The sequence below is a fragment of the Dasypus novemcinctus genome, chromosome 3 (assembly GCF_030445035.2).
Source record: "Dasypus novemcinctus isolate mDasNov1 chromosome 3, mDasNov1.1.hap2, whole genome shotgun sequence".
NCBI lineage: Eukaryota > Metazoa > Chordata > Mammalia > Cingulata > Dasypodidae > Dasypus > Dasypus novemcinctus.
Genome location: NC_080675.1, coordinates 178801319 through 178817685, shown reverse-complemented (window position 1 = coordinate 178817685; position 16367 = coordinate 178801319). Strand labels below are relative to the sequence as shown.

At 49.0% G+C, this 16367-nt stretch overlaps 1 protein-coding gene across 1 annotated transcript in view; it reads right to left on the bottom strand.

Moving 5' to 3' along the window:
• OCA2 (OCA2 melanosomal transmembrane protein) overlaps positions 1-16367 on the bottom strand; it is a 370679-nt gene that overhangs the window by 137145 nt on the left and 217167 nt on the right. Inside the window, exon 22 of the mRNA XM_058290617.1 lies at positions 8411-8504. Coding sequence (XP_058146600.1) covers positions 8411-8504 — 94 coding nt within the window. The remainder of the gene's footprint in view (positions 1-8410; positions 8505-16367) is intronic.

Sequence of the window (16367 nt, the reverse complement as noted above, 5' to 3'; positions counted from 1 at the left end):
CAGGGAAAAGAGGCCTCCACGGGTGGAAATCTGACCCACTCACCAACACCTCCCATTTTGGGGCTAGAGCCCCAGAGTTCTGAACAGCATGAAGAGGATGAACAAGAAGTAAACCTGCCCCTTAAAACTGCCTTGACAACCCAGAAAACTTGTAGCTCTGCAACTGGATACAGGACATTCCGAATCATCTGCGCCCCCAGGTGCCCAAATGGAAGCAAAAACTCTCTCCTCTAGGGGAAAACAACTCCATCCTTGGTCTCAAATTATTTCCATAAGCAGCAATGCCAAGCACAGTGTGAAAAATTAGACACATAAGAAGGCAAAAACGAAACAAACAAACAAGAATTAGCAGGAACAACTGCTAACAGAGCAGCCCCAGGGGAGGCCCAGCACTAGAATTTTCAGAAAAGATGGCAAAATAGTCAAAGCTTGCTACATTCAAGGAGCTAAAGGGCAAGCTTGAAATGTAAAGCAGGGAAACTATGTATAAAAAGTGATATAATGTTTGAAAAGAACATAGTTAAAATTCTAGAGCAGAATACTACAGTAACTGAAATTAAGAAATCAGTGACATATTTTCAGATTGTTTACAGCTGCAGAAAGAAATGGTCAGAAAACAAGAGGGGTCAGAAAGAGAACGAGTTATGAAGAGATGGGGGAAAACTGTGGAACAGAAGAGAGGATAAGAACAGGATTGGTGAGTGGGGAGGAGAGGGAGCAGGGCAAAGGAGTGCTGAGAGAGAGAAGGCTGAGCATTATCCTGAGCAGGTGAAAGGCATGAAGGCACAGAATAAAGAAGCACAACTAATCCCAAGAGAAAGAAACAAAAGGAGCCCATAATCCTTATTATGAGAGAGAGAAGGGGAAGGAAGGAAGGACCGAAGGAGGGAGGGAAGGGGGGAGGGAAGGGGAGAGGGAGGAAGGGAGAGAGAAGGACAGGGGGACGGGGAGTTAAGTGCTTCAAAGTCCAGTGGCTCCGGCACATCATCCCCGACTTGTGTTTCTGCGCCCACTGGAACCCAGGGCACCTCTGTGCCCAGCATTGCCCTGGATCCCTGCCAAAAGCCCACAGGAAGTATTTGCCACCTGCTGCTCTGAGAACTGAGAGCTGAGACCCAGGGGTCACAGTCGGCTGAGGTCACAAGGCAGGCATTGGCGGATCTGCCTCTGGAAACCCTTCCCCATCCTCAGGACTGGCCTGAGCCCATGGATCTGCCCCTGGGGTCCTGGAAGGCGGAGCTCGCAGAGCAGCATAAAATGAATAACTTACAAAGAGACAGGAGGAAGCCCCAGCACCTGGCCCGGAGCGGGCCTGCAGGCGAGGCTTGGCGCCCAGCCCCAGGACCGATGCCCCCCTCTTCCCTTCCCCGCTGCTCGCTGGAACTCACAGCCCCCAAAAGACCCCTTTGCCCAAAGCCAGGCTGTGCGCAGAGGCTGCAGGTCCACGCGGCTTCACAGCCAGCGAGCCCCGGCCTTGCTCTAAGGACGAAGCACCCTCCGTGTGTCACCAGCACGAGACCTCAGCTCCTTACACCCCTCCGGGGACCGCCGTAGGCTCTCGTGCCCTGGAAGACCTCAGAGGGCCCCGCCAGGGCGCTGCCCCGCACCTCCTCCAGAGGCCTCCAGCCTGGCGCCCATTGGCCCCCTGTCCCCGGGCCCAAGAAGCTGGGGGAGGGGGGTATTTCTCCCTTCTCTCTGGATCTGGGCAGAGCTGGACCCTATGGGATGCTCCGGGCATCCCCTGGCTGGGGGTCCTCGTGGTCTCTGCACGCCTCCTCGCACAGGGGTCCCCAAGGCAGCCCCAGGCAGGGGCGGCTTTGCAGATGAACCTGGGGGCGGCCAGGCTGGCAGGACCCTGTGGAGGCGCAGCCGGCGCCCTGGGGGATCCCACCCCACCCTGCCCGGGGAGCCCCACCCCGAGGCGAAGTCTTCCCTCCCTCCCTGCAGGAAGCCATGGCACGGGGTGGGGGGACGGCCACCAAAGGGGGCCTCGGCCGTCCCCACGGGATGAGGAGAGGGTCCTGGGGCAAGGTGGGGTCAGCCCGTCTGGCCGGCGCACCCTGGGGCCCCTCTCGCCCAGCCCCACCACCCGCCCTTCTCCACGCCTGCCCCCCCCCCCCCAGGCCATCCTCTGCTCCAGCCCACGGAGCCCACCGCCTCCCAGGCAGACTCCAGCCCGGGTGGGGTCTGCTTCTGACAGCCCCTCTGCTTACAGACGGTGCTTCAGAGGTCATGGCCCCAGGCCAGTCGTCAGGAGAGAACCCGAGGAAGGACTTGAGGAGGTGGCAGGAGAGGGGACAGTAGAGCAGAGGCAGGAGGAGGGGAGAGGAAGGAAGGGAGAGGCCTCCAGGAGCTAAGGGTGGCTCCCACCCAGTGGGGACTTCAGCCTCACGAGGGGTGAGCCTGGAAACAGACCCGCCCCAACAGCCTCCAGAGAGCACCGCAGCCTGGGGACAGCCTGCTCTCTACCTGGGGGGCTCTGAGCAGGGGACCCTTCTGAGCCTGCTGTGCCAGGACCTCTGGCCTGCAGAACGGTGCAACAATGTATCTGTGTTGTTTCACCTGCTGCATTTGTGGAAGTGTCTCATGCTAGCATGGTGACGAGTGACAGGATGCCAGGCATATTCCAAAGACCTTTTTTTTTCCCCTTGGTTACATCCCTCTATTTTTTTTTCTCTCTTTTTTTTTTTAATGTTACGTTCAAATAATATGAGGTCTCCATATACCTCCCCCCACACCCCACTCCTCCCACATCAACAACCTCTTTCATCATCATGGCATATTCACTACACATGGTGAATACATTTTGGAGCATTGCTGCACCACATGGATAGTGGTTTACATTGTAGTCTACACTCTCCCCCAGGCCACCCAGTGGGCCATGGCAGGACATACAATGTCCAGCATCTTTCCCTGCAGTACCAGCCAGGACAACTCCAAGTCCTGAAAAGGCCCCCACATCACATCTCTTCTTCCCTCTCCCTACCCTCAGCAGCTACCGTGGCCACTGTCTCCACATCGATGCTACAGTTTCTTCCTTTACTCATCACAATAGTTCCATAGTAGAGTATCAGTAAGTGCACCCTAATCCATATTCTATTCCGATAGCATCTTGATATGCTCCAAACGCTGTGAATTGCTGCTCGGCAACAGCTCCACGGGGAAAACGGAATGACTCTCCATATCCTGTTTCACGTTGCCAAAGAGCACTGGCCCCGTGGGCTCTGCTCCTTCCTGGGCCCTTCAAGATCCAGGGAAAGGGTGAAGAGGTTTTCCAGGACCTGAGAGGGGTAGCTACTCAGCCAGGCTGCGTGGCAACGTGGGTGAGGAGGGGCCTGACGTGAGGAGCAGCGAAACTCCGGCCCTCTCCTTGCAGTGGCAGAGGAGGCCAAGGCGTGAGCAAAGGCAGGGCTGCCTGGGAAATACAAGGGAGTGTGGGCACAATGGGACCCTCAGGGTGAGCTCCTGAGACTGAAGGTCACCATTCTTTTCTTCAGGCCCTTGTGCATTCCAGGTTACAGAGAGAGTACAAGCCTGCAAGGCAAGTTAAAAAGTACAAGGGAAATAAATGAGGTCAGTGGAAAATACAGGTGGGAAGAAGAGATGTAGCCAGGTGGAAAGCTTATACTTTACGCAAAGAGCACACCTGGAAAGCCTATGCATTTGGCGGAGTGATGCTGACACAAGTGCAGCTCCCCAGCAGCCTCGCAAGGAAAGGAAGACAGCGATCAAACCCCAGGTCTGCACATTAGGAAACTGAGAGGCCACTGGGTGGCAGTGCAAACATCACTGACACGAGGTCAGAGAGAGGGTCTCCTGGGGTGCCCCAGAGAGGACGCTGAGTGGTCCCAAGTGAACTGGGAGCCAGTGACACATCAGCTCATTTTCCTGGGACGTTAATTTTACAGAGTAGCGCGTCATTTCCGATGTTATTTTTATATTTAAATATTCAACTATATTAAAGGAGAGAATGAATAACATTACTTTAAATGGTTAGCCCACCCAGCTGCTGAAAATTGCTGATGTGGCCGGGCCTCTTGGGTTTGAATGTGCTGTTTAACCGATGAAGAACTTTCCCTCCCCTTCCTTGAAAGGAACTCAGCTATGGCTGTCACATTCTGATTCTTCTCACTTCCCTCAATGCAAATGGAACCATCCTACAAAATAAACGCAAACCTATAACGGGATCAAGCATTAAGCACTGGCACGCCAAGGTTTCATCCAGGATTTTCCACCCTGAGCAGCCCCACAGGGCTACAGAGCTCCTGCAAGAAGCCAGGGGTAAGGCTAGTGAGAAAGCAAGTCACAATCCCAGGACTCACACCTTCACACACGCCCAGGGCTTGCCCTTACACTGCTGTGCTGGCTGTCAGTTTGGGGTCTAACCCATCATCTGACAATGTTTTGAGCTATGTTTTCTGGTCAATAGTTCAGCTCTGGCAGAATCATGGCTTTTATCTGTAAAGCAAGCAAAATAAGTGCATCAAATGGAGAAAAATGTGTAAAATCATTTAAGTATTTTACTTTTTTGGTCTTTATTTTTAAAAAAGCAGTAGAAGTGGGAAAATAAAATCACTGATATAACATATTGCAACTGAAGGGAAGATGGCGATTTCTGGGCAATACAAATGTTGCCCATATTCATGATTGATGGAATAGATCTTAATTGGACCTAAGCAGGTTCCCTCTGTACCCACCTGAGGTGAAAGGACAAAATCAAAGAATACACGCACAAAGCACTAGACTTACAGCCCAGAAGGGCAGTGCAATCAACAAGGTAATAAAGATGGAGAAATTGAGAGCTTTGCACTCAGAGACAGAGAGGCCCCTCAGAGGTCCCAGCACACAGGGAGGCCACCCAGGAAGCAGCTGCCCCAGGGTGAGTGGTGCCCGAGTCACTCCTGAGGACACACAACACATCATCATGTCTTGCAAAGTCCCCCTCAAGTTCACAATCACACATTTACCTACTGAAGTTCTCTTTACATGACCTGATGGAATAAAATTAGATTTATACCTAAGTATTTAAGTTTTTGAGTGATTGGGAATATTACATATTTACCTTTGGTATTCATGTGTTCTATTGTATATATAGAAAAATCAACTGCATTTCTAGATTTCTAACAATGAACACATTATTGAACTCACATATTAGTTCCAGGAGTGTTTGTGTTAAATAGATTTCTTGGGATCTACATAGGCAATCATATCATGCCATCTGCAATAGAGACAGTTTTATTTCTTCCTTCTGACCCATGTAACTTTCCTTTCCTTTTCTTGTCATACTGCAATGACTAGGACTTCTAGTACAAGTGGTAACAGGGAAATCCTTGTCTAAATCCTTATCTTAGAAGGAAAGCATTCAGTTTTTCACCATGAAATATGTATAACATTACTGTAGGTATTTTGGTAGATGCTCTTTAGCAAGTTAATGGTATGCTGGGTGTTTTTTAAAAAGAACTGCAAAGAATAAAGCAATAATATTTACCACCACCACTGCCATCCCCCAGGAAAGTGGGTCCCACATGTGCTGGGCTGCCCATGTGGGACATGGAACCAATCCAACCTATTGCTGAGCTGGATCTGGCTTTGCTGCATTTGGGTTAGATTCCATTTCCCATGAGCTGGACATGTTGTGAAGGTGGGATCAGAAGCTTCCCTTCAACAGGGCTGAGATCTGAGCACAGGGAGATTCCTGGGATCCTTCTGCTTTATAGCAAAGTCACCAGTTTCCCAAACCATGGGGGCTTTCTCTCTCTGCAGCTTGGCTGTCTCTCTGTTGACTGCTGATGGTCTTTTGTTTTGCAATTCTGTACCGATGTTCTGCCTCAAGAGCAGGAGCCCAGCCCTGGCCCAGCCCACGGAGGACATCACAGGGCATCCTGGGAGGAACATGCCCCCTGCCCTGGCCCAGCCCAGGGAGGGCACTGCAGGGCATCCTGGGAGGAGCACGTCCCCTGCTCTGGCCCAGCCCAGGGAGGGCACTGCAGTGCATCCTGGGAGGAATACGCTCCCTGCCCTGGCCCAGCCCAGGGAGGGCACCACAGTGCATCCTGGGAGGAGCATGCCCCCTGCCCTGGCCCAGCCATGGGAAGTGTCACAGTGCATCCTGGGAGACCCAGTTTCTAGGCTCTTCTCTTATTACCCCATCCTTGCCTCCATCAGGCAATCCTCAAAACTCTAAGATTTTGGTTAGCTATCTTGCCTCCCCCTCAGTCAGGAACCAGAGCATGTTGCTCTGGAATTTATTTCTAGATTTCTCTGCATCTTCAGCATTCTTCTAGGTTATTAAACTATGACTCTGTAGCTCATTTGGTCTGTTCTCTCTTGGGTTGAGAGTAAAGATATCTTGCAACTTCATACTTCCTACCTGGATTTGGGAATCTGCTGAGACAAACTTTGACCAGTGAGAGTCTGGAGCCAGGTAAATGTCTCCCTTCCTCCTCTACCAAAGTCCACAATGCCACAGGACCCATCCGGATGTCCCACCTGACTGAAAACTGGCATGTTTTCTTGTGAAACTTTCACCATTGGCAATACATCCTGCATTTGCTTTCTCTCCTCCACTTTCCCACTTCCTTTGCTCTTTCTGCTCTTTCTTCCCTAGGATCACACTTCTCAATAAAGTCTTAGCATATAAACCTTGACTCATCCTCTGCTTTCTAGGAAACCTAGGATAAGACAAATTCTTCTCAAGACTTATTTGAGGCGTTCTTAGCTCTTAGTAAAAAGAGCAACCAAAAAGTTTTGGGGTCAGACCAGGAAATAATTTTTTGTTTCAAACCACCAGGGAATCGCACACAATTTACAGAGCAAATAACATTTCTAAAACTAATTGAAAACTTCTATTTAAGTGGTCCTCAAAATGCCAAACCCTGAGTCAGTGAGAGGATTCCCTGATGCAGTAAGTGTAGAGTTATCACCCAGTACAACTGGGCACCTGCTACATCAGGAATACAAGTCATTCAATGACCAGGTCTGCTAGGTATAAAAGATCTCAAAAATTCAAACCTTTATAATTCCTTACAGCTACATACCTCTTCCAAAGGGGCTCAGTCAGCAACTATTTACTAATAATTCACATCATCAGCCATACAAATGGCCCATGATAGCTCATCTCCATGAGAACCCTGCCACGTTCACTGCCCTTGCTTTGGGGAGGCAGAACCAGCCCGGGAGACTTCTCACACCTTGAGATCCCAGCTCAGTAGTTCCCTCCGGAGAACTTCCTCTAACATTCCCTGATGTCTCTCCTGTGGCCCCTGAGCATTCTGTGTACCACAGTTGGAGGACAGAGCGTCTTATGTTCTAACCTCAGCTTAGGGATTGTCTTCCCACTCAAGAGAGGGAACAGTGGCTTACTGTCTAGCACAGTGCCAAGTAAATGGCAGGTACTCAGTAAGGCTGAGTGAACAAAACCCCACATGGGAGACATGGTCTTGGGCTCTGTTTCCACTGCTGACATGAAATGTAGTTTGGAACAGAGTCACCATTTCTCCTGGGATTGGCTCTCAGATGCAAGCAATCTTAACAGGTCTTTAACTCTCAAAACTTGAGGCCTCAGTCACTGAATTAGGTGAATTAGCTGTCTCCAGAAATTATACAGATTTCACCAGATGACATTAATCACTCTCTACAAACAAGGCAAACTAAACAGAAAGTTATTGATTCAATACTCAGATCAATCAAAGAGCAAGGAAAGCTGGATTATCTAAGCATGCCTGCTGGAGAATAAAAACTTAAAATGTATCTGGTGTCTTTATCAAAAATTCTTCACAATCCTCTTGTGTTCCCAAAAGTGATCTGGCTTCCTCAATGTGAAAAAGAGCCTAATACCAGCCCCTCCGATGATAATTGTATCCCAATGCCCATGTATTTGTTCCACAGAGCTGAGTCTCTCCTGACACTTTCTCTAAACCATGTTCTCCAGAGGATGACCCTCCTCCCAAATTCTTAATCTTTCTTCTCACTCCTAGACTCAGTTTCTCCATTCACTCATTCAACACTTCATCTGCATTCCTTAAAGAAAAAATGAAAGAGAAAGGGAACTGTAGCTGAGGATGTTTTCTGCTTCAAAAGCTGTTCCAAACATACACCACGGTCTCCGTGGAATGGGGGAGCAGCGTGGCAGCACATTAACTCCCAGCTCTTGGTAATAACAGTCCTCAGGACATGGGTTTGGAAAACAAATGCAGTTCCACTGAGTGTTGGAAGTGACTGGCTTTGCTAAGGAACTGAGTTAGTTCGAGAATGGCTCCAATAAAAGCTGAAGATGTGTTTCCACCTGGGAAATCATGAGGGCTTTCTTTAATTTACTTTCAATCTTCCACACAGTAACTTTTTATTTCAGACCCATCAACAACGGCATCTGTGTGCCTCTGCCCCTCAGATCCAGGCAAGATTCATTTACCTCCCAGGCAGGCGCCAATGGCCAGGGAATACATGAGTGGCTGCACAGGAAGGCTGACCTCAGGGTCTTGGCTCAAGTTCAGAAGCACAGGAATCTGGGGAGGAAAAGGATAGAGAAATTATACCAGACAGAAGCTTAGAGGCGCTGCCCATGTGGTGACTTATTTACAAAATCCAAAGCAATATTCCAGCGGGATGGCCATAAGAGGCATCAGATGTTTGGAAGGAAACTAAGGTGAATTATGGATTCTGCAAAACTTGTGTTTGAACCCAGCAGCACGTCCTTTTATTCCAGCCCTTTCCTCCCTCGGACGGCAAGTGCCATGTGAATCTTATATCTTAATGTCATGAGAGTCTAACACAGCCCCTGGGAACATAAATACATAATCAACAGTTACTAAATCCTGCAGTGTGCCAAGCCCTATGCTAAATGCAGCATCTTCTGTAATCCTCAAACATCCCCAAGGCGTGTCTGTTATTGTCTTCATTGACATACGAGGAAACTGAGATGCAGAGAAGCACAGGGCACAGACCTTGTAAGTGCCCAGAGGAATTTCAGCACAGTCCTCTGACTCCAAAGCCCACACTGATAAACTTGTGCTAAACTGCTCCTCATCACTGCTCTGCCCAATTATCCTGAAGCCCCTGACATCCATGAGTCAATAACAGCTATCACACTTAATAAGGAAGTGTTATTCTCTAGTCAGCCCCGACATCAGGTACACTTTTCTGAAGAAGATACATTTCACATGATTGAAATAAATGAAATGTTGTGGTTGCAGAATTTCTGTATGAAATGTGTACTCAAAAAGCATGGCCCTTTGTATGTAGTTTATGTGCTAATGAAGAACAGAGAAGGACATGGCCACTGAACCTCTTCCAGGAGGCTAAGGCATCTTGGGGTAACCCAGGAGGGGGCCCCACACCTGCTGCCTCACGGCAGTGCTTTGTGTCACCTTCTTTAAAAAGCAGGAAGACAAGGATTCCCACGGTAACCCATCTGCACAAGACAACACAAAGTCACACACAGAAAGCTGGGGCGAACACAGAGCTCATGAGTGATGCACAGGACCACTTGGTGTGGAGAACACAGAGGACACAAGGCTCCACCATCATGACACCTGCCCCGTGGTTCATTCTGCTTTATCCTGGACAAAGGACTTCACAGGCAGGCCCTTTGAAGGGTCCGTGGAGTCCCTTCCCCACCCGCCCTGTCTGGTCTTGGCCAGTGGCTTGCTTGAACCCCTGGAACGTCGATGGAGTGTCAATGGAACATGGAACATGGGTGGGCCTCACTCACAGCATGTTTCTGCATGGCCTCAGGAGCTCCAGGCACAGCCCTCAAGCGAGAACCCCAGGCATGGCTGATGCCCCATGGGTCCCTGAGAGGGACGATATGCCTGGCCCTGTGGCCCCAGCAGCCCTGACCATCAGGTGGCAAACAGAGCCACGAACCCACCAGCCTGTTGCTCTAATTAATGCATGAGTCACCCATGAAAACGTTCTTGTTACTCAAACATGGCCTCTCTCTAAGCCAAACTCTGAAAATAAACTCACGACATTCCCCCACGTGGGGCATGATTCCCAGGGATGAAACTCCATGATGCTGAGTGATTAGTACCGAATATCACTTATCAATGCTTTCAGAAAAAAAATCTCGATCCAAAGGGAGAAATGGTAAAAGAAATAAAACAAGACAGAGTTTCTATGGCTAAGTGATTTCAAATGGAGTCAGGAGGTTGCTTTGGAGGTTGCTCTTATGCAGATCCTAGCCCAATGGTCTACGATTGCCACAGCACGCAAAGCCCAAAGCAACAGTGTTCCGAAAACCCTGGATATCCAGGGACCATGGAGGAGCCACATGGCTACATAAAATAAAAAACTCCAGGCTCTACCTGGGAGTTTATGAAAAGCTACAATTATGACATGGTTCTATTTTCTTGCAAATCCCCTACTCACGATCCTTCTACTTCTTTTACTTGAATTTGCAATTTTCAATTTACCGTGAAGTTATTTTTCAGAAATTTAAAGTCTCTTAATTATTCCTATGCTGGATGAGCACTGAAGCCAGGGATACCAATCCTCCCAAGAATAACAACCAGGAACTCGTGAGTACCTTCAGCTCCAAGCCCAGCAGTTCCCATTCCTCACATGCTGAACTGGGCCCTTAATCAGCACGAAGGAGCCAGAGCCACCATCTTCCTGAATCCTCAAAGTGAGGAATGTTCAAAGACTCAAGGGGGCATGAAACTTGGCCAGGAAAAACCAGTTTGTGGAGAGATTGTAACCACTGACTCTAGCAGATTTACTTATTATTGTAACTTACATTAACTGAGGGATTTATAACATTGTTGTAACTGGCTACTTTCCTTGATGCTCCCTTACAGCCAGCTTGGTTAGCTTATTTCCATTCCTTTACTTGTTCTCTTATGTTACCTGAGCAATTTATAACATTTCTTTAACTAATACTTGTCCCTTAATTAACAGCCCCTCACTTACAGCCCATTCATTTAGCTTATTTCCCTTCTTTAACTCATTCTCTTATGATGATTGAGTGATTTATCACTCTGCTATAACCTGTAACCAAATGCTTACCCCAGCTGGCTGTTGCAGTTTTCAAGGGCATCTCAAGCCTGTGCTTGCATACTCCCTATTAACCATAACCAAAATATAACCAATCAATATTGCCAACTTACATAAAGTCACTATCTCCACCTCCCTTTGTTTGAATACCATGAAAACCCTAAGCAACTTAAACTCAGGGAGACAGATGTGAGCTGGGGTGAGGGTGGGCCCCTGTCTCCATGCCAGGTGATCTTGCACTAAAGCTCTTTCTTGCTCAAAGTACCAATGTCATGGCATTGGCTTCTGAAGGCATCGGACCATGAGCCCTTGCTTGGTAACACTCTAAAGGATTCCTTTTCTTTGTCTGGGGTTACAGCCACCTGCCCTAGCTCCTCTGCTGTGTTGGAATGGGGTTGGAGAAGCCCAGGGGGAAGGAGCAGCACGGAACAAAACAGCCTTGAGCAAAAGGCATCCACACAGAGGTGAGCGATGAGCATCTACTCAGAGTCAGTTAGAGAAATCCCACAAAACAATGTGCATAAATTACCATTCTTTGAGTTCAGCAACCTGGACAAGACTAATAACATTTTAACTTGAAAATTGTCTGAGAATTCTTCCTTTTCAAGCAAATGAGGTTAAAAATATAAGGTTTAAAGAGAGAAAGACGGTCAGGACTTCTCAGCCATTAGCTATGTATTTCATGTTCCCAATACAGTTTTCAGGGGAATATGCCAGAAAGCCTGATAGAGTTGCCCCTAGCAACAGATCTGGGCTTGGCCCAGCCCGCCATGAGGCTCACTCAGCTCCTTCCACCTCCTTTCCACTGGACACAGGAGGAGGAGGAGGAAGAGGCAAGAAGGATTTCCTGGCATAGTCATGTTTGTTAAATTTCCACACCAGCTGATGGAGAGCCACAGTCCCCAGACCCCTGCCTCTGCTTCCCAGAGCCCTCCTCCACCCCCCACAACCCAGCCAGTGAGGTAGTAACCTCACCAGGGGGCAGGGCACTCAAGCTTCCTGCCTCACAGTCTATAGTGGTTCTGGTTGCATCACCAGTTGTTACACAGTGTTTAATAGTGTCACCCTTGAAGATTAGCAAAAGTCAAAGAGAAGGGGAGGGCAGAAGTCATAAGGACCAGGAAAATACTAAAGAGAAAACCTCAAGGAAGGCCTGGGGTGCTCTCCCATGGCCTGGCGTCCTCAAGCCTAATTTTGGAGAAAGAACGCCATTTACAGCCCTGTTCTCTCCACTCTGGAAATAACGACATAAGCAAAATTTCAACAAACTACAAAACTCCAAGCCACAAATGACAAGTCTATAGGACTTCCCAAAGCATTTGATGCTTTTTCCTGCCCACTGGAAGAAGAGAAATGTGACAAACAAATGAGAATAGTGCTTCCTACCTGACCATTTCAGCCCGTAGTTGACCACGAAGACAAACTTGAGAGAGAAGACCCCACCAAAGAAGACATAGGCTATGACTTTGCCTCTTAAAGCTCAGTTCCCTGGAATAATGCTCACGTGATTTCCTACGGAAAGAACACTTCCAAGTAGATGGTCACCCACACTCGTTGGTGTCACCTCCCACACATGCCGGTCATCCCACACATGTGCCGGTCTTCACCCACATTTGCTGGTCATCCCACACACATGCTGGTCATCACCCACACTTACGGGTCATCCCACATGCATGCCAGTCATCACCCACGCATGCTGGTCATCACCTATTCACACCGGTTGTCACTCACATTTGCTGGTCATCACCCACACATGCCAGATGTCACCCATTCACTGGTCATCACTCACACATGCCTGTTGTCACCCATATTCACTGATCATCACCTACACTCCCATACACATTCTGGTCATCACTCAAACATGCTCATCATCACCCACCCTCCCTGGTCATCACCCATACTCACTGGACATCACCCACACTCCCATGCACACACTGGTCATCACCCACCCATGCTGGTCATCACCCACACTTGCCATCCACCACCCATTCTCACTGGTTATTACCCACACTCATTTATCACTCATGCACTGTGTCTTCTCCCATGCCCACCCATAGTCTCCCACACTTGCTGGTCATCATCCATACTTGCTATTCATTCTATCCATATGCTGGTTACACCCACACATGCTGGCCATCACCCACATTTGCCCAGTCATCACCTACACTCACCAGTTATTATGCATACTCACTGGTCACTCATGCATGCTGGTCTTCTCCCACCCCACCTGTAGTCTCGCACACTCAACAGTCATCCCACACACATGCTAGCCACCACTCCATACTTGCTGATTATCTCCTGTGCACACTGGTTATCTCCCGTGCATGCTATTTGCCCCCCACACTCACCAGTCATCTGACACTTGCCAGTTGTCACCAGCATATGCTGGTTGTCACCACACTCACCAGTCATCACCCATACTAGCTGGTCACTCATGCATGCTGGTCTACTGCCACGCCCACTCGTAGTCTCCCCCACTTGCCAGCCATCACCCACACTCGCCAGCTCTCACCCACACTTGCTGATCTATCTCACATGCTTGTCTTCTCCCACATACACTACAGTTTCCCACACTTGCCAGCCCTCATCCACATACTCTTGTTACTCACACACCTGTAGTTTCCCACACTGACTAGTCATCACCCATGCTCATCGGCCATCTGTCACCCAGCCCTCACTTCTCCTAACCCAAGCTGAGATAGCATCATCTGTCAAAGTCTGACCCCATCTATCACCACAGCAACCCCTACTAGTAGGGATCTATATACTTGTAAAGAAATTAATGTCACCCAGGAAATCCCTGGAATGCCTCCCTCCAGCCCACACCCCTCATCGACTGTGTGCCTGATTACTGGCAACATTACCTTCCTGCCTCCAAGAGACACTTCAGGGGGATGAAAAGGCCCCATTCTGACTACTGATTCTAGCATAATATTATCCATCTGCTCAATGGCCTTCCCTTTAGTCATGATTGCATAAGTAATGGGAGGCAATAAGGCTGTTACAGAGAAAGCACAAGAGCTTAGCTGTCAAATAGCCAATTATTTCTACTCGAGGTACTGCCAACCCTTTAATATCTGGGTCATTGTTTTCCTCATGGTTTTAACAGCTTTATTCAGGGAAAAAGAAGGCAGAGAGGCTATGAAGGGATCCTTGACTGATCCCTTCTGCCCATCACACAAAATGATATTTCCATGCAGCCTCAAGGCCTAACTATGAGGGTGGCAGCAGCTCTTCTGCAGCCAAGGCCAATTCTTACTAGAGACAGGGCTTGTCTGTGAGCTTCTCTAGTGTAGCTCAGGGCTAATGGTTGGGTTTTGATTTTTGATCTACATTTTCTAGTTATTAGAAATGGCGCTCCCATCTGCAAGTTTTCTGACACTTTTTAATTTTTCATGTACTCTAAAACTCCCACTGACATGTCCTGCTCACCTGGTAAGATGACTTTGGCCAGAGTTTTAAAAAGATTGGGCTAAAACATAGGCAGTTCTCTAAGCCAGGCAGCAGAAATCCTGAGTTCCTGCTTTTTGTTCTTTTCAGTGTGTCTGATGGCCTTTGGCAGAACACATCCATCTGGGTCCAGTTTCCCACTGTGTTGACCTGATGGTATTCCTGTATTGCTCTGAGGGATTCCCATGCTTCTTGGTCTCCTTGTTCATTTCCCAGGGAAATAGAAGAGCTGAGAAGGTATGAGCCTCACCAACATGAAAGCCTGCACGACAGCCAACCACGAACAGGCTTCCCGGTATACGCAGACAGGACACCCTCAAGAGTGTTTGGTTGGGGTGAGCCAGATCTCTTAAAGCACAGGAAGCCCAGAGTTCCTGGGTTCTGCACATCCACATGAGCCCAGACAGACCACAAAGGTCTCAAGAGTGCAAGCCTGGGATTTCTCCCTACCCCAGAGCAAGTGGGGCAGAGGTGGTGCATGACTGTGACAAGCCCAGGCACGGAGCAGTGCTCTCACTGCCTCCCCAGTTTCCCTCCAAGGCACACCCAGAATTCGGAGGGCCCCACAACCATGCAGAGTGAAGATTCCTCCAGCCAAGAAGACCAGGACAGAGGGGAGTAGGAGCTATGCCTTCAAGGCTGGACAACTAAGTCACCTCCCGAAGAACATTTGTACCACTGCAGCTGTCAGGGTTCAACCAGAGGCCAGACCAGTAGGAGATGCCCATGTACAGATGGATTTATTATGCATCGCCTCACACAACTGTGCGGCAGGGTAAGAGACCCGATGTCCACAGGGCAGGCAGAGGGCAAAGAGGCGACAAGCAGCTGGAGCCCACTTATTGTCACAGTGGTCAAAATGGAGATCAAGGGAGAGGGGACTCTAGCAGACCTTGGCTGCATCTCCAGTGCCAATGGATCCATAAAGTCCATCCAACTCCTATGTCTGTCAGTGAGCCATATGTGCTGGCATGGCCAGGGGTGCACAGCACCGCAGAGGAGCACACAAACCAAACCCCGGTGACGAAACCCATAGCTGCCGCAGGGAAGGAGGACTCAGACAAGGGCTGAATGCTGGTGAGATTTGCTCCCAGAACAGAGAAAGAAAGCTGGGGGGGAAAGGTGGTGCCAGTGGCAAAGAACAAAGCAGGCAAAGGCATCGAGGCTACCCGGCAACACACTACAGAAAGTGACTCCAAGGCCCGTCACGGATCAGGGTGCGTGTCACATGCAGGGAAACACCTGGCCAGAGGGATGGGCACAGTGATACTGCCTGAGACTCAGGGGCACAAGGAAGCACTGGGTACCCAATTCCACAGCACCAGAAGCCTGGGGGTAATGGGAACTGAGAGGAAGATGCTTTACGAAATTCATCTACCACAGCTGGTTCATTGCATTACTCAATTGCGAACCCTTGATAGATACTTTCCTTGTGCCAGGTGCTACCTAGTGAAAGAAGATGCAAGCGTGAGACAGAGGCCAGGCTGTATCTCGACAGTCAGAGTGATGAATGCCACGGGGAGGCATGTGCCATCACACCCCAGGGGACACGGGGACACTGGGTGGAGTAAACAAAGCATCAAAGAGGAGGATGCATCTGAAGTAGAAACCTGTCCTGTGTGAACACAGAGAACTCTCTGCTGCATGAGCTCCATCTCCCCAAGGGACAAGTGGAAACTTGCCTCCCATGCAATGTGGCCTTGGGTTCCCAGATGCCTCTCAGAAATTCTTGGAATAGTGCACTGTCCTTGGATAAATTTATTTTCTTCTTGAACTAGTTTAAGTGAGCTCACTGTTGAATGAAATACTGATCCAACCATGTGCTTTACAAGTAGATGTCCACTGAACGTTTAGGAATAAAAGCAATAACTTTCAAATCAGTTGGGAGGTGAGCGTAGGGGCAGTAGAATTTGTCAAGCCAAAAG